Consider the following 26800-nt stretch of genomic DNA (forward strand, 5'->3'; position numbering starts at 1 on the left):
GCTGGCCTTGAACTTGGTCTTCCCACCATACACTCCTAAATGCTGGGATTGTGCTAGGCTGAGCTGCCCAGAACTCTGCTGGGCTGTGCAGGATGGCCTCCTTCCCTCGCTGCTGCGTAGGCATGTTTGGTGGTTGAGGGAGTTGGATTTAGATATGGCTGCCCCTGTAGTAGTCCCCACAACCTGGGCAGGGTCAGAGCCGTGCTGTAAGGGCCATGAAGTCTACCTCTTCTGTTAGGCTGGAAGCTCAGAGCCCTGCGAAGCTGTTATCAGCCTCACATTTTGAAGACACTTGAACCACAGCTGGATTGAAGCAATGACTTTAATACCTCAGTTCTTCATGCTCACCTGCTCTTCCAGGGCCCTACCTATGCACTGAGTACAGGAGCAAATGTAAGAGTGCATTTTTTGCCTGTCAGAGCACTTTCTATTCGAGGGGACCCAAGATGGCTGGGAGCTGATCCCATGAGTCTGGCTGGGGAACATTCTGGATGAGACAGCCTGGAATTCAACTACCTGGACGACTTGCTCCTGTACCTCCTCTGTATGCCAAAGACACCCAGGACACCCACCAGCCAAATCTTAGCTCACTCGTGCATGAAATGGGGGGTCTAGTGAGTGACGGAACTGGCCTGACAGTTGTCTAAGCTCCCGGAGCCCAGCCCACAGCTATGGGGAAAGCCACCTGCTGGCCTTGTATGAGCTCTGGTAGCTGTGTCTGCTTGAGAGTACCTGTAGGTCTGTGGTCCCTTATCTGAATATGCTTCTGCCCCGCCTCCTGGCCTCCCCTGCAGAGGAAGGGAAGCTGAGGGCCTTCTGAGGTTCTCTGTGTCGCCCCACTCAGCTCACACGGTTGCGTCTGCTCCAGCTATGAAGTGGTTCTTCCATGCCCTTCTCTGCGTGGCCAGTAAGTCAGCCTTTCCTGTCTTCAGTGCTATCATCTCTGTCTGCCTGGGCTCCGGATTAGTGGTCAGAGAAATGCTGGGCTTCCCTTGGGAAGTGCCTTTGCTCAGACAGATCTGGAGGTTTACAGGGAAGACCTCTTCGGTGCTGATGGCCCCTGGCTTCAGTTCTATGCAAAGTTAGTTCCCAGAGTCACATCCCAGAAGCTAGTGATGTGCTGTGCCACCCAGAGGGCCCTTTGTTAGTTAACAGAGCAGCTTCAGCTGCTGAAGTCAGGAAGACTGGAGAGAATGTGGAGACTAGCAGGAGATGTGTGTGTGTGTGTGTGTGTGTGTGTGTGTGTGTGTGTGTGTGTGTGTGTGTGTGTAAATCTACAGACTGAATATCGAGGGGAACCTGCTTCTTCTGTGATGTGGAGGAGGGACAGGTATTGATTGTCCCCTGCTGTCAGAGGATCCCACTCTGTCTTTAACCTTGAGTGGGAACTGCCTTTGGACAAACTGTCCTGAGACCACCATAAGATCCCAGAGACAAGATAGCGTAATCAGCTGAGCCCCCAGGGATCGCTCAGACAGGGCTGTAGTCTGGTCTTGTCTGGCTCTCTCTCTCTCTCTCTCTCTCTTTCTTTCTCTCTCTCTCTCCTCATACTTGGCAAGAGAATAAGGTGGCATCAGACACAGTAATTTGGGGGCCGGAAGCTGTATCTCTGGAAGGCAGTTCATGCCAGTCAGTGAAGGTTTGAAGGAGCAGAGCCACGTCCCAGGAGGAGGATGCAGGATGAGCCAGCCATGAGCCAGAGCATTCGGGAGGCAAGCTAAGCCCTGCTCAGATCACCGACACATGGGTGGGGAAAGTTTTGATGTTTTAAAAAGACCCAGTGGAGCCAGAGAGACGGCTCAGCAGGTTAGGCACTTCCTGCCAAGCCTGAGGACCTGGACTCCATTCCAGAGACCCACATGGTAAAAGAGAGCCTTCTGCCTGCTGCCATCCTCCTCGGCACACACGTGTGTGTGCACGGACACACAAGCTTTGTTTTTTAAGCACTTGATGGTCACCATGGAAGATAAAGTTGGTCGGATGTTTTGCTATGTTGCATTCTAGACTTGTTTTTATTTCTGTTACCTGCAGAGTGGGAAGTGGGGCTTCACCTTTTTTCTTTTTAATCAGAGCTCTAGTGCCCCATCATCAAAGCTGAAGATGCTGAATCTAGAGTAGTCCACTCCAGGATAGACTGAAGGGTGGGATCAAGGAGCAGTAGGGGCAGAACCGTGTCTAGATAGGCCTCTGTCCTTCCTCACAGCTCCAGGATGCTCCATGGCCTGGATAGATGACCCTAGCAGTGGCACTTTGGGCTCCTGCCCATCTTTGTTTCCCGCAACCTCAGCAATGGCATCACCTTGGGCACCTCCCCCACTACCTGCCATTCATCAAACCCCTAAATCTCTGGCACACAAGTTGACAAGAACAGGATGGAGCCAAGCAGTGGTGACGTCGTGCGTCTTTAGCCCCAGCACTCGGAAGGCAGAGGCAGGCGGGTCTCTGAATTCCAAGACAACTTGATCTGTAGAGTGAGTTCCAAGATAGCCAGGGCTACCCAGAGATACAAAGAAATCCTTTCTTGAAAAAACAAACAAACAAACAAACAAACAAACAAAAGCGAGACAGGCAGGTTTGCACTGAGGCCCTGCTGCGGGGTTAGCTATGCTGTGGGATGCAGTGGGAGCTTGGCCTTGGTATGTGATGGGCAAAATGAGATAGCACCGCTCTACACTGTGATGCCTGGGGTTGATGCTACACCAGGCCTCAAGACTGAGGCTGAGTCCTGAGGGCTTTGGGAATTGGAAGCAGGCAAGATGCTACGAAGGAGAATGAGGATGAATACACTCTGAGCACGGGCCCAGGCTCTTTACTCCTGTGCCTTGCTGGCTTCTCTGGGTTGGGGCCAATCCACAACTGTTCCTGACCAGATGGCTCTGCCCTTCTGCCCTTCCAAGCCACCCATTGTGGTAATGATCTTTTCCTGTCACTCATGGGGGCAAATGGACTAAAGGTTGTCTAAGGAAGGTTTGCAGAAAATGCAGATGCATACACATTGAAGTCTAGAGCAGCCTAGGCCCCGGCCCCCAGCCCCTATCCCCAGTATACCCCAATGCCATATGCTCTGCCCCTGAGTTCATTCTGCACTGACTCATTCTGAGGCCACAGTAACTCACTTCCTCCTGTGTCTCAGAGGTAGAGTTTACTTCTCTTGTGAGAAGGGAACTTTGCTATGGATCTGTGAAACCTCATGACTGAAAGAGGAAAGAACCAGAGTCCAGGACCTGCTGTGCTCAGGACACCAACCCCAGCTCCCCAGTGGGAACCACTGGGGAAGTTAGGAGGTGGCTGGCCCGGCTCTGCCTAGGTCTAACCTACAGCTATGTGTAGATTTGAGAGAAAAGCTTGGTCCTCAGAAACAGGGATCCAGGTACCTGAGATAAGCCTAGGAGAATGGTGGTGTCTCAGCAAATAGGCAGACTAGGAAGAGGGGCTTTCAGAAGCAGCAAGGCCTGGGTCTGTGAAGACGATGGGGAAGCAAAGACATCGGAGCAGAAAGCTGCTTACTCTGATGGTGTCCTCCCCGCCCTAGATTAGGAGATGCTGGGCCCCAGCATGATGAGAAAGCAGGCTGTACACACATTCACCTTCCTAGCCCAGGGGAGGTTCATGGAAAGAGCTATAGGACCCAGTGGAACCACACTCAGGTAGAAAGGACACAAGATGTGAGGTGGAGCCTCACATCTCTGACCTCTGGAAAACTGGCTCGTGTGTATGAAGTATGTGTGGTACACATAGGGAGTGTATGGGAGGTGAGCGGTGCGTATGCCGTTCATAGGTACTACTATATTATAGACTGTATGAAGTGTATCGCCTGTGTGGTATACAAGACATATGGCAGGTATGAGGTGTGTAGATTTTATATGGAAGTTAGATAGTATGTATGGAGCATGCAGTGTGTATCATATTTGTGGAATATGCATTATGTGTGCATAATATATGAAATATATATGTTATATACAAGTACTATAGGGTATTAGTACATACTGGAGTATATGGGGTTTATAGGTATGCATGAGGTATCTATGCACAGAAGAACATGTGTGTGGTGTGCACAGGTATATGGTTATATACGGGGCATGTAGAAGACATGGATACCTGAGGGCTTCTCAGTGCTGGAGTTTAGCAGCATGGAACCCAGGGTGTCAGGCTCTGGGAAGCCAGGGATGGTCTCGAGCACGGTAGGGACGATCACACTTGTACAGAAGATGGAGTTAAGAAGTAACAGGAGACAGCAGAGAAGCTGGTGAGGAGGCTGCAGTAGTGGTCCAATCCGTGAGTGCTGAGGAGGGCAGGAGGATACAGTCGGGATGGTTATAGGGATGTTCAGGGGAAACCTTGGGAAATTCACATGTGCTTAGCATGGGGCTGTGCCTTGTATCCAGGAATTGCCTGAGATCGGTGTCTGTTTTTTTTTTTTTTTTTTTTTTTTTTTTTTAATCAGGTAAACTAGAGGTGTGGAGCGAGGGGCTCCGGTTGCCAGTGAGGTTTGGGGCTGAGGTAGTAAGGCTCTGTGAGAGAGATGAAGGATGTGGTTCCTGAGCTTCTCCTGTCAGACAGGTGCTCTGTAGATGCGTGTGATCTGCAGATGTCTATGGCCCTCCCCTGCAGAGCCTCTGGACCAGGCTCCAGGATGCTGAGCCGAGAGTCATTTCTATAGCTCGTTCCTTCTATAAATGTGGACTTCATTTACTGTGAACAGTGATGACCAGTGGGCTGCGAGAAGACATTTAGAAGGCCTAGTGCAAAAGAAGAGGTAGTGGGGGCTGCCGGGGTGAGGTCTCTGACTCAGAGGCCCATGTGACTGGAGACAGTTTAGGGGGACAGCCCTGTGGGTAGAGTGGTGACAGACACAAGTCTGACTGGGTTCTCACATCTGACTGCGTGGTAAATTTGGAGGAAGAAGGTGGGCGGTGAGGTTGTGAGAGAAGTGGCAGCCCCTTTACCTGTGGTCACAGAGCCTTTGACAGCAGGATCTGCACACCAAACCTCCACTCGACAGGCCCTCAGCTAGCGTCGCCCCGTCACAACTGGAAAAAACAAAAAGTAACGGTCCCTCAGTGTCCCCGTGGCATAGCAAGGATTTGAACTCAAGACTTTCTGCCCTTAGGGCTCAGGTTATTTTTTTCTCAGTCTCTGTGGAAAGTATGAAGTAAAGGGAATATGGAAGTGTGAGCAAAAATGAAATATAAAGCCTCACAGTGGACATGCATGCACGTGCACACACACACACACACACACACACACACACACATGCACACCATGCACACCATGCACACTATGCACACCATGCACGCACATATCTATGCATACCTACCAATGCATGTACTGCTGCTGCGTCCCCTGTTTATAAAATCAGATCTCCATGACCTGGTCCCTTGCCCTAAAGCAGGGTTCTGCTAGCATAGCAGGGAGCCATGCCTAGCAAGGGGCTGCTCAGCTCCTTGGGAGCCATTTGTAGCCCTGTTCTCCCCCCCCCCCCGCCCCCGCAGTGTTTCCAGGTTTTGGTGTAAGCAATGAAATCAAACCACCTGGGCCTCAGACCCAAATAATCAATTTAGAGTTCAAGAGCAAATCGGTAGCCTCATCCTGTAGCACAGTGCCTGGAAGACAGCACTGGGAGGAGCTTTTGTTTACACCACCCCCTCCCTTTGCTTTCCCAGCCCTTTAGAGATCCAGCCAGACTCCTCAGTTAAACAGAGCAATCATGGGGAGGGGAAGGTGTGAGAAAGAGGGCTAGCTGACCTGTTATGCTATTTTCAGGGTGTCTCTTCTGAACCTGGCTCTGTGGTTTGGGGGTATCATGCATGACTCAGATCACAGGTTGGGGGAGACAGATCTAATCATACATTTTTTTTATCAAGATGGGGTTTAGTCAGAGCCGGCAAACGCCACAGGATGCTGAGTGGGTTCCGGGATCAGTGAGCTACTTTACCCAGGATCTGGATTGGCTGCTGGGTGGCTGAACAGGCCCATAAGGTGGACCTGCCAGGAACATGGGGGCAACTGACGAGGAAGGCCCAGGGGATACAAGGACCATCTAGGCCTGGTGGGCAGGTGCCTCTGATGCTCTAGACTGCAGATCCACTCTATCAATCAATTATAGGCAATCAAGACACTCTGCAGTTCCTTTCCCTTCAAGCGATTCGCTTCCCATTTTCTCTTAACTGGCTCACTGAGGCACAAGGCAGAGCGTGAAACGAGCCAAGGAGGCGGAGTCCAAACCCCAAGCGGTCCTTGCCTAATTCACAGGGAACACCATCATTCCCTTCTCAAATGGGGAGTCCTGACTGGGGAACCCTGTCTGGGATGGCAGCAAAATGGACATCAGGAAGACTGACAGGAGAAAACGGGGTCATCAGACATAGGAGTACACAGTGGCTTATCTGGGACCCTGAGCTGCAGAAAAGGAGCAGGGACCTGGAGCTGCTGGGCCTTGAAGTCCTGAGAGGGTGGGGGAAGGACCTGGAGAAGCAGCCAATGCGGTCCAGGTAATAAAACCCACCTCTTCCTGAGGCTACTCCACTCAAGAGGGTTTCCCTTCTAGATGTAAAATTGATTTTTGTTTCTGGCAAAAAGGCCTTTTGAACCTGGTATGTTCATTGTGTCTGTAATTCCCAGAAAAAACAGCTCATTGGTGTTTGAGACTCGCTTTGGTCTTGTATGGTCGTATTTTGGGATGTCATGTCCTGGGCACCATACTATATGGAATGTACTTGTGGGGACTAGAGAGGCTCTGGTGTTTTCATTGGGTTCTCAAAGTGGTCTGTGAGTCCCCAAGCACTGGGGAACTCATGGTCTGGTTGCTTTCTGTGTTGCTCAGGGCAGTTACAGAGGGTATGAATGGCAGCTCTGGGAAACTTGAGGAGTCTATGCTTTCTCCAAGCCAATCAAGGAACTGCAGCTTGGTTTAAATACAAGTAACAGCTGTGCTCTGTCAGATAGGTTTTGGTTTTTGAAACAACTGTCCTGTGTGCCCCAACTGTCCTGGAACTTGCTAAGTAGTCAAGGCTGGCTTCAAACTCACCTCCACACTTGGCCAGAATAGTTTCTTTTTCCTGTTTTGTAGACACCGTGTGTGACATTGGCTCATGGACACATTTATCCAGATAAAACGATAAGTATTTACTGAGACCCAGAGCTGGGTCCAGAGCCCAAAATGGGGCTGGCTGAGGCAGTATAAGACATGTAAGTTAATGGTTGACCTCCTTCCTTGTCTAATTGGATTCTTCCCTTTTAAAAACAAAGCAAAAACAAAATATATAATTTCCTCCTGTCTGCTTTTTTCCTGCTCCATAATTCTAGTGGCTTTAATATTACCAGGCCAGGCATTTTAATAAATCAGCACAAATTATTCTGAGCAAGGCTAAGGTAAGATAAAGGAAAGGAGTACAGAAGCATGGGACTGGGGAGGTGTCTCAGTGGGAAAGCATTTGCTGGGCAAACATGAGGGCAAACATGTGTAGCCCTCGCTGGACTGAAGCTCACTGTATAGACCAGGCTGCCCTCGAATTCACAGAGATCCACCTGCCTCTGCCTCTAAGCACGAAAACTGGAATAAAGACCCTCAGCATCCACATAAAAGGCTGGGCATGGAGTATGTTTCTGTGACTCTAGAGCTGGGGTGAAAGGAGCAGAGTCAGATGGGGACCCCAGAGCTCCCAGTCCAACCACTCTGGCTAACCAATGAGCACCAGGTTCTCAAAAATAATGTGGGGGTGGTGGTGGTAGAGGAAGACACCTTATGTCTGTCTCTGGATTCCATACACAGCAGCACACATGCACACATACCCACACGAACATACACATACACTGCACACACTCAAACCCCAGTAAAAGATGAGGTCACAGGAGTGTTTAGCTGGGTATAAATGGTAAACTGGAGTTGTTTGTTCTTGAATTCTCCTGTCACAGGCTGGGGAGGAAGGACTGGGAATCTAACCAGTGGAAGGGTTTTCATGACAAGATTTCCAGTGTGTCTGAAGGTGTACAGGATATCTGTAGCAAGCTCAATGCCTACCACACATACAACACGGCTCTCAGGATTCCCACGCACTGGATACATCTCTGTCATTCCCACTCTCTGCCAAAACATGGAAATGAGGTCTGAGGACCCTCCAGCTGTAGACATATTCACAGTGAGGAGGCTTGCTCTTGGGCCCTTCCTTGTCTTCCTGACTCAGGATCTGTGATTTTGGATCTTTGGGTATGGCTGGGCATGGCAGTACAAGTTTGTAACCCTGGCACTTTGGAGGCAGAAGTAAGAGTTTGAGTTCAAGACCAGCCTAGTCTGTAGTAAGTTCCAGGACAGCTGGGAGACAGAGAAACCCTAACTCAAAAGACCAAAACACAAAGAAGACATTAAGAATCCCCACTAGGAGGGGCTGGGGATTTAGCTTACCTAGGAAGCGCAAGGCCCTGGGTTCGGTCCCCAGCTCCGGAAAAAAAAGAACCAAAAAAAAAAAAAAAAAAAAGAATCCCCACTAGGAGATAGATAACAATGCCATGCCAGTGTGAGGACTGGACTTCCCATCCCCAGAACCCGGGCGATTTAGGTGGGTGGGGCAGCCTGCCTGTAATCCCAGTATAGGAGGCAGACACAGTCCCTTAGAGTAACATGGCTCCAGGTTCACCAAGAGACCTACCTTATGAAAGACAGACACCTGATGTCAACTTCAGGCTCTGCATGTATATGCACACACATACGTACATGCGCCCCACACATAAAATAAGCAAAAGCAAACCTCAGAAGACTCATTTGCATGTCAGTGACTTACTGAACTCAGGAGCCCTGCCTACCTCTGCCTCCTGAGTGCTGGCATTAAAGATGTCTGCTACATTGCCCTGGAACCCTTCTTTCTCTCTTTTGTTTTAACAACTTTTTAAAAAAAGATTTATTTACTTATTTTATGTGAGTACATGATCGCTGTCTTCAGACACACCAGAGGAGGACATCAGATCCCATTACAGATGGTTGTGAGTCACCATGTGGTTGCTGGGAATTGAACTCAGGACCTCTGGAAGAGCAATCAGTGCTCTTAACCACTGAGCCATCTCTCCAGCTGCATCTTTCATTCTTTAATGATTTTCCCCCTCTTTGGTGAACAGAAGTTATTCACTTATTTCCTTAAATTTGTGTTGTTGGTGTCTTATTTTAAAAATATTTGTCTATCTGTGATTTCTTTTAAAAATGAATTATTTCCTTTTTTACATTTAGGCATGCAATCCGTCATTGTTAAAACACTCGTTTTTGGCTGGGATGTAGTTCAGTGCTCAAGGCCAGCCTGGGCTAAGTATGAAGACTGTTTTTAAAAAGTGTTTGTTAATCATGGGTTTTGTTTGACTATTAGAAATGTTCTTTATTAGATTAAAGGAATTCTCTTTTATCTCTAGTTTGTTTAGAGTTTTCATCCCATTTCCCTGTGTTGTGCCCATTCAAAGCATCCATGAGCCCCAAAAAAACTACCAAGGAGCTGATTCCAGTGCAACCGCCTTAGAGTCTTTTCATTCGAACTCAGGCTGATGCAGCAGGTCGGGAGGGTGAAGCCCCCCAATTTCAAGCAAGTATTTGTAGGGGGGAGCAAACAAGCAAGGGAGCTTCTAGCCTGGCACACATCTGATTGGGGGGCTATTATGGGATTTGGTTGCCCTTTAAAATAATCGGCTGGTGGTGGGAGCCACACCATGAACTCAGCGTCTGCTTTCCTCCTGATTGGTGGTTGTTAGGGAGTGACTTGGAGGTGCAGGCTTGTTAGGGAGTAACCTGGAAACTAGTGTTAGGTGCACAGGCTGTTGGGTAACTCAAGTTCAACCTTAGATCAGATTCTCTAAGACGGAGCCTAAACCCAAGACGGAGTTGTTCTGGTCTCTCACTCTCTCACCTGCAAGTTTCACGTCTATGATGTCACGAGGGGTGGGGACACCAGCTGTCAGTTGTCCTTTCGTTGACTGCTCCTGTCGGCATTTGGTGTCAGTCTTATGTTGATGTCATAAAATAGCTTGCAGATAACCTTTAGTTCCCACTCCCTGGCACACCGAACGCTGTTTCTGTGAGCCTCACTAGAACATTGTCCGAACGCTTTGGAGATTCTGTCAGTGAAGACATTGTGCCTCCTGTTCTGGTCCTCGGTAATGACTAAAACTCTGACTCACCTTGGATGTCTCTTCTTTGGCCAGTTTTGGTTTTTATGTTTAGGTTTTTGGTTTTTGGTTTTTTTTTTTTTAAGGACTTTTCCCATCTTACCTAAATTGTCAAGGTTACTGGCATAACCTTGGTATGACATCCTCTCCTGTGAAATGCATCTTAGGCCAGACATGGTGGCACATACCTTTAGTCCCAGAACTCAAGAGGCAGAGACAGGAGGATCTCTAAGCTGGAAGCCAGCCTGGTCTGCAGAGGGAGTTCCATGACAGCCAGGGCCACACAGAGAAACCCTGTCTCAAACAAACAAACAAATAAAATAAGTCTACAAAAACCCCCATATGAAGTAAAAGTGGCCAATGCTCAAACCTGTGATTAGCAAAAAACCCAAATCATCTAATATTAAAAACATCATTCAATTTTAGTCACATATTAATGAATTAATACTTCCACTTTCCGACAAAATATTAACATTTTACACTGTTTTATCAATTAATATTTTATAATACATGTATAATATAAACTATATTATCTTCACCACCCACCCAATACATCTTCTAAGAACTGCAGTTCAGACGGAGCCTAAATTGGTTGTAACCCGAGTCACAGAGGAAATCACAGAGGAAACACTGAGTGCTTAGATTAAGATATGAAAATCAGAACCTGCAAGACGCACTTAGAGCCGTGATTACAGGAAAGCAGTCTTTCACACATGCTCAAAGAGGCTGAGCATGGTGGCACAGGCTGTAATCTAGGCGCTGGGAAGACGGAAACTGGAGAACCCGGAGTGCAGTTCATCTCCAACTACATTAGGAGTTCAGGGTCAGCCTGTGCTACATGAAACCCCACCTCGAAAAAAAGAAACAAACGAGCAAAAACCAAAAACAAGAAAACAAAAAACAAAACAAAACAAAACAAAATCATATATATGCACACAATTCTATTCTCCCCATCCCTGTCATAGATGTAAACCTTCCGGAGTAATATAATGGAGACCCTTCTATACACACACACACACACACACACACACACACACACACACACACACACACTTTTTGTAGTGTATATGTAATTTGCCTGCAGGCATATTTGTGCACCACAACCACATACATGAGACCAGAAGGCAACAGGTTGTCTGGAACTGGGATTACAGATGGTGGCTAACCATGTGGGAATCAAACCTGGTTCCTCTGGAAGAGTAGCCAGTGAGTGCCCTTAACCACCATCTTATCTCTGCGGCCTGGAAGGCTCTATTTCAATAAGCTAAAAGAATAGCAGATCAAACCCAAAGATAGTACAGGAAAGAATAAAGATATAAGCAAATACTAACGAAGTTGAAGATGAACTCGCTATAGAGAAACTTAAGTTTGCTCTATGAATGATCAATAAAGCCAGATCTGGTGCTGTGGGACGGTGGTACCAAAGTGCATTAGGAAGCTAAAGTTGTCCTCTGTTAAAGAACTGAGTTTGAGGATGGCCTGAGTAAAAGAGGGGGAAAGCATGAGTGCTAATGCTAAAACTTCACTAAAGCACGTCCTAGTATGAATGAAAAGAGGGCCTCACCCTTGGTCCTAAGACACATTTTTTTCTTTTGAGAGTAGGGGCTGGGGGAATCGTTTCTCTGGGTGGCCTTGGCTGTCCTGGAACTCACTGTAGACCAGGCTGGCCTCGAATTCAGCGATCTGCCTGCCTGCCTCTTGAGTGCTAGGATTAAAGGCAGGCATCACCCCTCCAAGCTGTTTGTAGTTTTGTTTTCAGACCTTTGGGGCTCTTCCACTGGGCACGGTGAGTCGAGAGTCACCCTGTGCCTCAGTTAATTCCCTTTTCCTCCTGATCAGTGGAGTCCCATCAGATGAACACAGTTGCTTCATCCGGTCTCCCACAGGTGACGTTTGGCTTGTTTCCAGTTTAGGGTTTTTGAGGACATTGTGCTTCCTCATTGGTCACTTGTAGGAGTGTAGACCTTCTCTGGGGCTCTGGATCCCTGTTAAAGTTTGGTACAGGACACAGTATGAGCCATGTGACCGGTGTGAAAATCACAAAGCTGGAAGTATAAGGGCTGGGGGCAGCACCGGCTCCGCAGAGAGTGCTTTCCCTGGGACCGGCTCCGCAGAGAGTGCTTCCCCTGGGACCGGCTCCGCAGAGAGTGCTTCCCCTGGGACTGGAGCAGCACCGGCTCCGCAGAGAGTGCTTTCCCTGGGACCGGCTCCGCAGAGAGTGCTTTCCCTGGGACCGGCTCCGCAGAGAGTGCTTCCCCTGGGACCGGCTCCGCAGAGAGTGCTTCCCCTGGGACCGGCTCTGCAGAGAGTGCTTTCCCTGGGACTGGAGCAGCACCGGCTCCGCAGAGAGTGCTTTCCCTGGGACCGGCTCCGCAGAGAGTGCTTTCCCTGGGACCGGCTCCGCAGAGAGTGCTTTCCCTGGGACCGGCTCCGCAGAGAGTGCTTTCCCTGGGACCGGCTCCGCAGAGAGTGCTTTCCCTGGGACCGGCTCCGCAGAGAGTGCTTTCCCTGGGACCGGCTCCGCAGAGAGTGCTTTCCCTGGGACAGGCTCCGCAGAGAGTGCTTCCCCTGGGACTGGCTCCGCAGAGAGTGCTTCCCCTGGGACTGGCTCCGCAGAGAGTGCTTCCCCTGGGACCGGCTCCGCAGAGAGTGCTTCCCCTGGGACCGGCTCCGCAGAGAGTGCTTTCCCTGGGACCGGCTCCGCAGAGAGTGCTTTCCCTGGGACCGGCTCCGCAGAGAGTGCTTTCCCTGGGACCGGCTCCGCAGAGAGTGCTTTCCCTGGGACCGGCTCCGCAGAGAGTGCTTTCCCTGGGACCGGCTCCGCAGAGAGTGCTTCCCCTGGGACCGGCTCCGCAGAGAGTGCTTCCCCTGGGACCGGCTCCGCAGAGAGTGCTTTCCCTGGGACTGGCTCCGCAGAGAGTGCTTTCCCTGGGACCGGCTCCGCAGAGAGTGCTTTCCCTGGGACTGGCTCCGCAGAGAGTGCTTTCCCTGGGACCGGCTCCGCAGAGAGTGCTTTCCCTGGGACCGGCTCCGCAGAGAGTGCTTTCCCTGGGACCAGCTCCGCAGAGAGTGCTTTCCTTGGGACTGGAGCAGCACCGGCTCCGCAGAGAGTGCTTTCACTGGGACTGGAGCAGCACCGGCTCCGCAGAGAGTGCTTTCCCTGGGACTGGCTCCGCAGAGAGTGCTTTCCCTGGGACCGGCTCCGCAGAGAGTGCTTTCCCTGGGACCGGCTCCGCAGAGAGTGCTTCCCCTGGGACTGGAACAGCTAGCTTGGTTTAGGAGGGAGGCCTGCAGCTCTGGGTCAGACACACCCGCATGCACTCCTTCCCGACTGGAGAGGCATTCCTAGAGATGCAGGATCTTTTTCTCCACTCCGTAGTGAGGCGATGACATCACAGGATCAGGCAGATTGAAGCTAGGCACAGGTACAACAGCCTCAGGCTCAACTGAGTGCCTATTTCATCAGGTGTTTCTCTTTGGCCCGCAGGCCTGAAGCCCTTGGGAGCCTTCAATGTGGATGTGGACTGGTCCTGGGTCACAGCACTCCAGCCAGGTGCGCCTTCCGTGCTCAACTCCCTTCTGCATCAAGACCCCAGCAACAACCAGACCTGGTGAGTGCAGCCAGAAAGGGTGAGGACTAGGGTACCTCCAAAGATGGCTGACACGCAGCCCAGAGAAGGCTGTGATTTCTCACCCCAGATCCTGGAGCGCCCATTTCCCTTGGTGACACACAGCCAAAGAGAGAAAGTGGGAATGGGGGGCTGTGATCCCCAGACCAGCCTGTGCAGAGCCCCTGTCCTCAGCTCATTGGGTTTCCCTTACACTGGGTCAGGGAAGGGAACTTTAGATCATACTTTAAAATGAACGTCGCCAAGGGTCTTTACTGACTTATAAAAGTTACATGCCCTCAACAAAGGAAAGTTGGAAAGTGACAACAAATAAATAAATAACTTGAAACTGTGAGGCTCAGACACTGAAGTTAAGAGTGCATCGTTCCAGGTGGAGCTCCTGGCTCAGAGACACCTCCCTGTATCCACTGAGCAAGCTTAATGAGGTACTGAGCCCCAGCCCCAGTTTCTCCCCCCTGACTGGTGATTTGTGGAACTCACAGGATTGCTGTGAGACTTTGAGAAAATGGAACCAAAGGGCTTTCTTTACATGGGTTCTGGCCGAACTGAACTGTGGGAAACACTGCCTTGTGTCTTGAGAATCTCATCGGCATCCGCCCTCTGTGGCTGAGCAAGAACTGTCAGATCTGAAGGTTGTGCGGTTGAGGATGTGGTGGGTGAAACAGGAATGTGTGGGGATGTGTTGGCATCATTGCCTTGGAGAGCAGTGTGGCCATTTCTGGTGTGTCCAGGACGCACAGTGGCCTTTGGTTCAGCACTTGCACCCCAGGCACCAGCTCTAGAGAGATATTTAGGTCCATGCAAAAGAAAAACCAAATGTGGTTCTTGGGAATGAACCCAGGATCTTACACATTCTAAGCATTCACTCCATGGCGGGGTCCCTGCTCCAGGCATGTAGATGATGATGATGATGGTGGTGGTGGTGGTGATGATGATGGTGGTGATGGTGATGGTGGTGATGATGATGATCAGAGCTGGGGGAGGGGGAGGAGAGTGGTTGACAATTGAACTCAAGGCCTCAAGGCACACTACTAGTGAGCTTCATTGATATGAAGACATTCCCTGATATGAAGATATTGGCAGTACTTGTAACATGAAAGACAAAAAAATAAATAAAATCAAAGTGTGGTTGCATGAAATCAAAACCAGGTCAAATCGGTGAGTGGAAGTAGCTTTATGTTCAGCCTGGAAATGTGAGCCGAGAGGGCAGGATATCATTCATTCCTTAACTGCTTAGCCGTCTCTCCAGCCCGCTTCTGCCTAGTGTTTAACTCAACATAAATGAGACAGCAGAACCCACTTGGTCAAGCGACCCTCAAGCAACACCAGGTCTCTCAGCTTCATTAGTGGTACTCTTCGAGGCTGGAGTTTTGCCTGGTGTGAACTGCCCTGATGCTGAGTCTGTGGGCAATCCCCCCCCCACCCCCGCCCTTCTACTCCACAGCCAGCAGGACTGGTTTGATCAGGTTTATAAAGGGCGGCTGAGTTTGCATTTTGTTTTCCAAGTTGCTGGCACAACATAAATGATTTCTAGTCAAGTTATCTGTTATCTGTGGCCATCTCCTGCCATCTTCTACCACTACCCCAGTGGGTCCCTTCCCAGCCCTAGGCTCACAGTTTTAATGTCCCCTCCCTCAGGCCTCAGTAGATGGGAGGGAGTGTTTATGTTTAAAGCTCTCAAAGAATAGGGTGCTGGGAGCTGTCAAGAGATGGGGAACCTGGGTTGGGGATTTAGCTCAGTGGTAGAGCGCTTGCCTAGGAAGCGCAAGGCCCTGGGTTCAGTCCCCAGCCCCCCCCCGGGGGGGGGGGAGATGGGGAACCTGGTGGGGCACCTCCCTGAATACCTGCTAGGGCAGAGGGGCTGGGGGTTTGCACTGTCAGCAGGAGGATGTGGTGGAGACAATTCTGGGTTTCTGGGCCTGCTGCAGGGGGCAGGAAATGCACCAATTGGTTGGCCCAGTTCACCATAGAGAGAGAAACAGGTTGATAACTGTTCTCATCCCCAGGGTGGGAGTCATACGCCTGTACTTTCTGAATTATGGAGGATTGAATAGGACTACCAGCTGGGAGGAGGCAGGAAGTGAATGAGCTATCCTGGAGCTACACCCAGTCCAGAGTGGAACAGGGAACCTGGAGTGGTCAGTAGACGGCAACCTCTGTCGTAGCTGGCCCTTTATCATAGCTGGTTAGTCCGTGTTTAGCTGGTTTGCTAGTCACTAAGTCAGCAAACCTGGAGGCTGCCAGCCATAGAAGGGTGGGGGGAACAACACAGACTGGGCCTTAGGCCTCAGAATTGCATGTATGGATGGCCACCTTGGGGAACTGCAGTGTGCAGTCTGCATAGCTGCCCGTGGTGGTCTCTTGGGAGCTCACAGCCAAGGCAGAAACAAAGGTCGGGCATGGGAGTGGGAATCTCGTAGTTGGGTGTACTGGAGATTTGAGGGGTTCCATTGTAACTTCCTTTGGGAAGGCAGAGCTGGTGCCTAGGAAGGCTTCTCTGCAGGAGAAGGGAGTAAGAGTCACCACAGGAGGAGAAAACAGGGAGGACACAGGGCTGTTCTATGTGCTCTGGGGAGGAACACGGACATGAGCACATCTTCCATTGGGAGCAAGAGGAAAGGTACTGGGCTGGGACGACACAGCTTGGGGAGAGAGGCAGAGTTACTGAACAGTAACCTAATTTGGAACACTCAGGCACACCTTGATCATTTACCTCTCTGTCCAACGCCTCAGATCAATCCCTCAACCATTGCCTGTACAGCCATGCAAGTCATTCAACAAATGTGTACGGAGCACTTACACTGTGCTAGGAGGTGTTCTAGACCTCAGGAGCTGTGTGATAGACAAGGTAGACAAGACTGTTGGGGAACTCGCTCGGTGGAGGGGTCAGATGACAAATAGGTAAATAAGGAAGCAAGTTACTGTCTGGTGGTGACAAGTTCTGAGAAGGGGAGCGTCAGAGGCAGGGTAACTGGCATATGAGGTAGGGCTACTTGGAGAAAGCAGTATGAGTGGGTTACAGTTAAGCAGAGTACAGGATGGGGCCAAGACAGTTTTAGGGAGTGGAAGGCCAGGGTTGCAGGCAGAAAGGACAGCTAGCCAGAGGGCCTGAGTTGAGAAAGGACCAGGACCTAACGTTGTTAAAGGCCACAGCATACATCTGCAGGTCTTTCTCTGAGTGAACAGGGGAGGTTGGAGAGGTAGAGATGGGGTCAGATCCTCTCTGGCCTGTGGGCTGTGACGATGGGTTTAAGGGGGAAAAAGACAACAAGGGGTTTGATGTGAGTCAGTGGCAGAGCACTTGCCTGGCCTTGGGTTTAATCGTCAGCACCACCAAAAAGAAAAAAGAAAGAGATGCCTGGTCTTTAGTCAAAGTTGGGTGGGGTGTCGCAGCCCTTTAATCTCAGTACTCAGGAAGCAGAAGCAGCAGATCTCTTGAGTTTGAGGCCAGCCTGGTGGTCTACAGAGTGAGTTCCAGGACAGTCAGGGCTACACAGACAGAGAAGTCCCATCTTGACAAAAAAAAACAAAAGTGTCTTAGCGGCAAGAGCTGAGGAAGTAGAGACAGGACCCCATGTCTGTCCCTCCTCCTGTGCTACCTTGTCTTTTATCCCCCACAGCCACATCATGACCTTTCAAAAGCACAGACTAATCATGTAACATGTGCTTCCCTTTTACAAAGCCCCCCATAGCTTTGTCACCACAAAGGCCTTGCACTTGGTTCACTATTACGAAGGCGATCTTCCCCCTCCCTACTGCTCTGCTTACAACCCCAGCCACAGGGGCTCAACTGCCTTGGGCCTCAGGCTCCATGGAGCAGTGTGATAGTTAGACTGTTTAAACTGACACTGTCCTCTGCCATCTTCTTGAACTTGAGATGGGAGACAAGAACTTCACAGCAGGATTGACATCTCCTCAGGCTGTCTTCATCAGCTCCCCAAACCTCTAGTTCCCAGTCAGGAAATGCTAAGGGCAGGTGAGTAAAATGTTCCAGTCAGCTTTGCCCTTCAAGGGCCCGGCAGTATGGCTGGTGACTTCCTGGTTCCCCATTCCATCCCACAGGGGTATTTTCTAGCCACCAGAAGTGCTCCAAACTGTCAGGCAGGCAGATGGGGTTACACTTAACAGTTTCCCTGACTAGAGCCGTGTAGACTAAGCGCCTTCCTCTAATGCTGAGTCTGCAGGCCTGGACTAGAAAGCTGTCTGTCATACCCAGGTCTGGGCCTCTTCCTCAGGCAGGAATAGGAAGACTGGATCTGGGCAGGCAGGAAGGGAAAAAGAGCCATCAGCCAGCTTGTCTTTGCTGTCTCCTCACCCTCTTAGCCTCCTGGTAGCCAGACGCAGCTCCAACAGGAATTCAGCAGTCCTGTATCAATGTGCTACATCCATCATTCCAGATGAAATTGGTTGCCAGCCAGTAGGTAAGCCAACCCCACCTCCATAGCATGCTCCCCAGGGCACCTCCTAGGAACCCCACCTAATCTCAGCTCAAACGATTCTAATCCCAGTCCTGCCTGATCCAGCCTAACCACTTCTGCCCGGCAGCCCCATAGTGAGCCTTGAACCCCAGTGCCCAGGCTCATGCTGCCCACCACAGCCCAGCCTGCCTCTCCTGACACAGTCCTAATGACAGATCTGGAACCAACACTCACTGAATGCTCACCATGTACCTGGCCCTATGTTAAGTAGTAGGTTCACATTTTTATGTGTCTCTGTGTTCACATGTAGTTGGGCATGCGTGGAGACCCAAGGCTGACATTGGGAGTCTCCCTGGATCTCTCTCCCCAGATATACATTCAAGTCCATGTTCAGCAGTCAGCCCAATGGCCTTAACCCATAGGTCACAGGCACCTACAGCCTGCGGCTTCCCCCAATCCCACACACGCCAGGAGCCCTTTAAGAAGCCCTAGGTGGCAGTCATTTCTGAATCTCCATCCCTGGTTGTCAAGGCTGGGCAGTGGGGTCTTGAGTGGGGTTGAGATGGTAGAGGGGGTTGGGACAGGGACTGCATCCTGACATTCCCAAGCTACTCAGATCCATGGAACCTCCAACTCTAGCTTCTCAAGGCTGCTGCCTGGCATCAGCATCCCTGTGGCCCCGACCTTGGCTTGATGGTGGGCTCCCAGAATCCCCTTCATCCTTCCCTGTCTTAACTGTTTCAGAGCACATCCTTATGCCAAAGGGCAGGTACCAGGGAGTGACATTGGTCAGGAACCACAATGGTGTTTTGGTGAGTAGATAGGCAGGAGGACAAAGGGCCCTGGGGAGGTTGGTGCTGGCTCCTGTGGGTGATGATGGCATTGCCAATCCTATTGCTATGCTGCCATCTATCTGTGGTCTGACCATCTATAGTAATGCCGTCTGACCCAGCCAGCGCCCACAGATGGCATTTCTGACTCTAGCACCTGACGCCTGACCCTGAGGACTGAGGCAGCTGTTCCTCTGTCCTCTAACTGACTGAGCCACTATGTTCTGGAATGGGGGTAACAGTGGCTGTGACTAGGAAGTATGGGCTGACCCCACTCACCTGCCTGCTCCCTCTCTTTTCTTCTCTCCAGGTATGCATTCAGGTACAGTCCCGGAAGCCCCGCAGCCTTAACTCGGAGCTCACCGGTGCCTGCAGCCTACTTACCCCCAACTTGGACCTCCAGGCGCAAGCCTACTTCTCTGACCTTGGTAAGGATTGGAGGTTCTCTGACCTTGGACCATATTAAAGAAGGATCCAAGGAGACACACCAGCTCACAACAGGAGTAGAAACTTGTCCTAGAGTGGGACAAGCAAGCTCAGGGTCCTTGTCAAGGAAGAGTTAATGATCTCTGTCTTGGGGGCAGGCAACTGTGCACCGAGGCTTCTTCTGATTCTGTGTCTTATCTGTGTGTTTCTTAAAGAAGGAGTCCTGGATCTGGGTGCATCTGTGAACTCTGGTGACTACTACGGAAGCAAAGGAGGCAGCACAGGGGAGGAGACGAAATCAGCCAGGAGACTCCGACGACAGGCAGTGGAGGAGGAAGACGAGGAGGAAGCTGGTGAGAAGAGGCAGATTAGGGGTCTCCATAATGAACACCAGGCTAATGGCCTCTGGAAGGAAGATGTGTTCAGATCTAGAAGATGGGGAAAAGTGCCCAGGTCCTTTAGGTATAGCAAGTCCCAGCCCTGTCTCCTCAACTAAAAAAAAAAAAAAAAACAAAAACATTTATTTGTGTGTCTGTTCATTGTGTATGGGGGTGTGTGCGTGCAAACACAGTCCCATATCACAGCACACATGTGGAGGTTAGATGACAACTTGCAGGAGTCAGGTCTATACCTCTACTGTGTGAGTTTCCGGGAATCAAACTCAGGTCATGAGGCTTGGCCACAAGCTCCTTTACCAGCTGAACCATCTCATTGGCCCTTCTTAGAGGTGGGGAAACTGGTCACCAAAATGAGAGTGAGTCCCATAGTAGTCAAAACCAGGTCTTAGATCTCTCTTTGCCTTTAAGGTAAGAAAGGTGATGGTGCACACCTTTGATCCGAGCACTCAGGAGACTCGTGAGGCAGGTGGATCTCTGAGTCTGAGGCCAGCCTGGTCTACAGAGAGAGCTCCAGGATAGCCAGGGATACAGGGTCTCAGGATATGGGGTCTGATGGGGAGAACTCCATTCTCAGGAGCTTCCGTGGCTTCTTCCCTGAACTGAACCACAGACAGGTTCTGAGTATTTTGTGTATGTGTGGGGGTGGGTGGGTGCCTTACAGGGCAGAACACCGCCCTTATTCCTGCCTGGAGTCACACCCACACCTTCCTGCTCCTTCGTCCTGACCAGGCACCGAAATCGCTATTGTTCTGGATGGCTCAGGAAGCATTGAACCCTCAGACTTCCAGAAGGCCAAAGATTTCATCTCTACGATGATGAGGAACTTCTATGAAAAGTGTTTTGAGGTGGGCTTCCTTGATGGCTGGGCTCTTGTCACCTACGCACACATCTGTTTCTGAGTACCAGCTTCAGAACAGCTACCCTTCATCTGCTCATAGCTCTTTAGGTATTTGAGCTGAGCTCAGCTGGGTGACTCTTCTGTCAGTTTTGTCTGGAGCCACCATGCTGTTATAGGCATCTGCTTGCTTGACTAGGGTTGGATGGCTTGAGATGGCTCTACTCATTTGTGGTAGCCATGAATGCTTCAAAGTCCCAATACATACACGTGTTTATATCTCACTAGCCAAAGAAAGTGACATGCTGAACCTACAGTCAATATAGAGGGGTCTTCATGGGGACACAGATTCAGGGAGAAATTACTCTGCTCCACCAGTGCCTGCCTGACTGAAGACTTCCCTTTGCATTAGCATCTCCTTGTGTTCAGGGACATCAGAATAGACAAGTGCTTTCTTCCTGTGTTTCTGGGACAAGGTTGTCTGTAGTGCAGTCCAATAACCCCCTCCACCTCCCTCTGTCCCCATCCAGTGCAACTTTGCCCTGGTGCAGTATGGGGGCGTGATCCAGACTGAGTTTGATCTTCTAGACAGCCGGGACATCAACGCCTCCCTTGCCAAAGTTCAGAGCATCGTTCAAGTGAAGGAAGTCACTAAGACCGCCTCAGCCATGCAGCATGTCCTGTGAGTCCCATGCCTCTGAGAGGCTCTGTAGCACAGTGTCTGGAAGGATGACTGGGCGAAACTGTGGGAGAAGGAGGTTAGGGTGCTGAGAAGGCTGGGAGAATGACACCTGTCTTTCTGTAATGCTCCCCCTCCCCAGGCTTCCTGCTATTAGTTGCTCAGGAGTGCCCAGGAGAAGGGTGCTGGGCTCAGATCCTAGCTGTTCTTGTATGAGCTCTGAGAAATTGCTTAACCTCCTGTGCTCCTTACATTACTTAACCTTCTTCACTTCTAACATGACGATAACACAAGTTGATGCTTCTTAGGGCTGTGTGAGGAATAAATAGTTATATTTATATATAACTATATACTATATTTATAATAGTGCCAGGTGCATATGGACCGTTGAAACTAGGCAAGGTGACACATATCTGTAATGTCAGCATTCAAGAGGCTGGAAAATTGTGCCTCAAACCCCAAAAGTGACTTTGAGGACAGATTGCTCTACACAGCCAGTTCTAGGACAGCCAGGGCTACTCAGAGAGACCCCGCCTCAAACAAACAAACAAACAAACAAACAAACAAACAAAAACAACCAGGCAAAACAAACAAACAAAACCTCACAAAACAAAACAAACATAAAATCCAGAATACATTTTTTATAGAAGTAAAATTTTAAAAAAAAATATTGCCTGTCCTTTCAGCCTAAAATTCCATTTGGGGTACACATAATGGGGGTTGGGGGGCACAGTGGTCTTACAATGGGGAGCCGACGAAGAGTACGTGTGTCTGTGTGGCTTATGCCTTGCTGTGTGATATAAATCCACCCTCTTCTGGGTCTTTGTTCAGGGAGAAATTACTTTGTTTCGCCAGTGCCTGTCTGACTGGAGACTTCCTCTTTTGCATTAGCATCTCCAGAGTAGACAAGTGTGTTCTTCCTGTGTTTCTGGGGCAGGGGTTCCTTAAGTCTCCAATTTCAGCTATTCAATGAATAAAACCTAACCCAGAGCCCAGACAGCCCATTAGACAGTTGTCTCCATTCTCTCTTCTGTTAAGAGATAATATCTTCATTCCAAGTCGTGGCTCCAGAAAGAAAGCATTGAAGGTTATGGTGGTGCTTACTGATGGTGACATATTTAGGGACCCTCTCAACCTTACGACTGTCATCAGTTCCTCAAAGATGCAGGGTGTTGTGCGCTTTGCCATTGGGGTAAGTGCTAAGAGCTGAGAAGCAAACCCGCCCCTGTATAGACTGGGTGAGGGGGCAGCCCAGTGGGTCTGGGAGCAGTGTATCCAAACTCTCTCTCTTCACAGTTGCTCCTCTCCTCCTGGCCACATGCTCTAACATGCCCCCCTCCTTGTTGGGTCCTACAGAAGGCTCATCCCGAGGTGGGCATAGCTCACTGGCTGAACAGGATGGCGAGAGTCTGTATGAAGGTTCCTAGGGAGACTACTGACCTGAGTGTGTCTCAGTAGTTAACACAGACATCAGGCCTGATACACAGGGAAAGGTCATCAGGCTCTGTAAGCAGAGAGGGGGTGCTGAGGAGATCCAGGCATGTCAGGAACACACAGCCAAAAGAGGAGCTTTACTGGGAGAGAAGGATAACAAGCAGGAAGGAAGGAAGGAGATGGTGACGAATCGCTCACTGACTGGGTTCTTCACACAGGTAGGCAATGCATTCGAGAATAATAACACTTACAGAGAACTGAAGCTGATTGCCTCAGACCCTAAAGCGGCCCACACTTTCAAGGTGACCAACTACTCGGCTCTGGATGGGCTGCTGAGCAAGCTACAGCAGAGGATCATCCACATGGAAGGTAAGGGCTCGCTGGACCCTGTGAGAAGGCCTCGTGTTCAGCAGGACGCCCTCCTCAAGACCAACTTTCCCTGACTCCTACCTCCTCCTCCAGAGACACACAGCTCTTAATCTCTAAAATGGCAATGGCACCCCTGGTTCTCCCTGCTCCCTGAATCTATGAAACTCTGCTGAGCCCGTGGTAGAAAAGCAAGTAAGACCAAAAGAGTCCCAACAGGAACTAACAGATGAGGAGACAGAGGCCCAGGAAGACAACGGGAACTGGCCAGGCCCAGCCAGCCAGTACTTTCTTAAGCACAAACCAGGTCTCTGTTCTCAGCTCAGTGCATTATTCCACCAAATAGCCATCCCTTCGGGGGCCTGGCCTGGCCATCTAATACCTTACCTTGCCAATTGGCACAGCATATTTCACCGGATTCCTTGGCTTCCAGGCACAGTTGGAGACACCCTTCAATATCAACTCGCACAGACTGGCTTCAGTGCTCAGATCCTGGACAAGGTTTGTGGCCCACTCATGTTGGTGCAGGTTCCCCGATATGTACCGCCAGGGAATGAGGGGCTCCTGGTTCATAGTTTCCCTGTGGGAGTGTCTCGGCAGGAGCCAGTTTAGAAACAAGAGAAACTATCCACTCCCTTCCCCTATCTGGACTGCTGAGATAGACAAAAGAATAGTGATTTATTATAGTAGGTCACTTTGCGTGCATAAGGGATTGGGACCTTCTCTTAGCTGTAAGGACTGAGATTCAGCCTTGGTAACAAGCCCACCGAAGTGTCAGGAAAACAGGTAGTTTGATAAAGCTGAAGCTATGTCCAGTGTGTGGGAAAAGAGGAAGCAGACAGGGTAAGGGTGGGGGGTGAGGGGGTGACACACGACAACAGACAGGACACTCACTAACGGGGGTGGGGGCTCTGTGCAGGTGAGAGCTAAAGCCAGTTACCACACACACACACACACACACACACACACACACACACACACACACACAACACATGCTGCAGGATACAGCACCTTTCCACAGCACAGGGGAAAGCGGGGGCGGGGGGGGCGGGGAGGTGGGTGGAGGGGGTTAGGAGCACCATCTCACTCTGTCATGTGCTGAAGACTGCCCGGGATCTGGGTCCCAGGGTGCCTTCTGGAGTTTGGGTTACTTGCGGGACTCATGAGAACAGAGCGCAAAACCCAGTATTTGCCAACCCGTCTTCCTTCGTGGACGCTGGAGACCCTCTTTATCCAGGAAGTTTTGTTTCTCTGGCCCCTGGGGTCCCTCCTGTTCATTTGGTGCCCTCTGGGTCCTCTGCAGGGGCAGGTGTTGCTTGGCACTGTGGGGGCCTTTAACTGGTCTGGGGGCGCGCTGCTCTACAACACACAGAATGGTCGGGGCCGCTTCCTAAACCAGACAGCCAAGGAGGACTTCAGGGCCGCACAGTACAGCTACCTCGGTAAGGGCGGGGTCTGGTGGATGCAGGCGGGACGAGGGTGGGGCCTGAAGGTGGCAAAGAGAAAACGGCTCTGGGATAGCAAGAAGGTGGGGCGAGGGCCGGGCCTGGATGGGGAAAATGGAGCCTGGAGTGCAAGGAACCCTAGCAAATGGATATATGAGGATAGGGCCTGATGGCTAGGAAGGAGCAATAGCAAACTCGTCATCTGGGGCTGGGGTTAGAAGACGGGCTTGGAAGCTAACCCGGTGACAAGGCAGTCTGAGACACTGAGGTTTTCTGCTGGTCTGCATATTAGGATTCCTAATGGAGACAAGTTATGATCGGTCTCGTGACTCACAATCAAGCTATCAGACCTTAGTCAGGGACCCTGACATTGAGAATTAGGCTGGAGACAGGGTGGCCTTGGGCTCGGAATAAGAGGAATCAAGACATCTCTGTTAATAACAGTAGCAGGTACCCCTCCCCATCCTTTATCCTGGTCTTCACATACAGAGCTCATGTGCTGAAGCGGTGCATGGGGACACACATGTCACTGTCAGCGCAGAACTGACTTCAGTGGGAACATGTGACTGGGAAGATGGAGTTGAAGGGAAAGACTGGACGGGGGGGTGGGGGGGAGCAATTGTTTGCAGTCACACCACTCTGGCCCCAGGTTATTCAGTTGCAGCGCTACACAAGGCCCATGGTGTCTCCTACGTGGCAGGGGCTCCAAGGCACAAGCTCCGTGGGGCTGTGTTTGAGCTCCAGAAGGAGGACGGAGAGGAAACCTTCATGCGACGGATAGAAGGAGAGCAGGTATCTCCTGGAGAAGTCACCTTTCCACCAGGAGGGGCCTGAGGTCCTGGGAAGGATGTGCCTGCCCTGGGCAAGGCTCAGGTCTGGGTGTAAATTCAGGGGTTCTCATGTCTGCTCCGCGGGCTCCCTCTGTGGAGACTCAGCTACTCACCCCTAATCCCCTGTGACCCCAGAGATCAGGTTGATCTGGAAGAACCCCAGCTTGGTGCTCCAGGAAGAGCATAAGCGACTGCTCTAGCTGCGGGGAGGGCGGAAGGGGTTTCCCCAGAGCTGGGAGGGCAGAAGGAGTCTCCCCATCCTCAAGATTGCTGAGTTCTTTCTGGGCTGTAGATGGGGTCCTATTTTGGCTCTGTGCTGTGCCCTGTGGATATCAACATGGATGGAATCACAGATTTTCTGCTGGTGGCAGCTCCATTTTACCACATCCGTGGAGAAGAAGGCAGAGTCTATGTGTACCGCGTGCACGAGCAGGTGAGAGTGTTTAGCCCCGTGAGCCTGCTGAGGCTGCTTCTGTCTGCTTAGGTAGCAGAGGCTGGATGAACCTGGGCTTCATATCTGCTTGGTTAAGGTTGGACAGTACTCATGGGGGTAGTAGCATCTGCCATAGTTGACCAGTAGATGGAACCCTTGCTCTGGTCTTGCCGTTTCTCACAGTAACTATGACAGCAGCTCTCACTGTCACATTACCGATGCTGAGACTTGCTCCAGGTTTTCCACAAGGGTATGGGAGAACTGCAACTGGACCCTAAGCCTCTCTGTTGCTAAGACAGCAATATGTGGGAATAGAGAAGGCAGGCTCCAGGTCCTAGACTTCGAGACACTAGCTTTACTATAGGCCTGTTCCCTTTTTTTTTCTCAGACTCCTGCTGGAGAGTGGGAACTTGAGGGAACACACCCTCCGGGTGGTCCCAGGATGATTGCCCACACACCTTTCTTGGGAACTGAACTGTTGGTTCACTTTGCAGGATGCTCCCTTCTCCTTGGTATACACACTGAGTGGGTACCCTGGGCTCACCAGTAGCCGCTTCGGCTTTGCCATGGCAGCTGTGGGGGATATCAATCAAGATAAATTCACAGATGTGGCCATTGGGGCCCCTCTGGAGGGCTTTGGGGCAGGCGATGGGGCAAGCTATGGCAGCGTGTACATCTACAATGGACACTCAGGTGGCCTGCATGCCAGTCCCTCCCAGGTAACTATGCAAGGGCTTCCCTGTTTCTTCTCTGGGGCTCAAACCTCCCACAGACAGCGAACTAAAACCATAAGTTAGCCTCAGTCCTATGTGCTGGGCCAGCCTCTCTCTGGTGGTGGAGAATGCCAGTGAAGGCAGGAAGTCACCAGGGGTAGGCTGGCCATCAGCCCACTTCAGGTCCCTCCTCTCTGCCTCTGGTCTCCATCCAGTTCCTCCAT

General features: G+C 50.8%; 1 protein-coding gene across 3 annotated transcripts in view; it reads left to right on the forward strand.

Annotated features, from left to right (window-relative positions):
* Positions 1-785: 785 nt before the first annotated feature.
* Positions 786-26800, forward strand: part of Itgae (integrin subunit alpha E) — a 54458-nt gene continuing 28443 nt past the window's right edge. For 2 of the 3 annotated variants that reach the window (XR_015631104.1, XM_087574645.1), the window contains exons 1-15: positions 786-907; positions 13628-13751; positions 18093-18190; positions 18932-18999; positions 19328-19445; positions 19659-19796; positions 20571-20686; positions 21207-21358; positions 22394-22547; positions 23008-23158; positions 23589-23656; positions 24459-24597; positions 25250-25392; positions 25723-25863; positions 26358-26582. Coding sequence is in view for 2 of the 3 variants with exons in the window: in XM_087574645.1 (XP_087430771.1) it covers positions 871-907; positions 13628-13751; positions 18093-18190; positions 18932-18999; positions 19328-19445; positions 19659-19796; positions 20571-20686; positions 21207-21358; positions 22394-22547; positions 23008-23158; positions 23589-23656; positions 24459-24597; positions 25250-25392; positions 25723-25863; positions 26358-26582 (1872 nt within the window). In the remaining variant the exon portion in view is untranslated. 3 annotated transcript variants of the gene reach the window in all.

This window comes from Rattus norvegicus, chromosome 10, assembly GCF_021556685.1.
Source record: "Rattus norvegicus strain SHRSP/BbbUtx chromosome 10, alternate assembly SHRSP_T2T, whole genome shotgun sequence".
Classification (NCBI taxonomy): domain Eukaryota; kingdom Metazoa; phylum Chordata; class Mammalia; order Rodentia; family Muridae; genus Rattus; species Rattus norvegicus.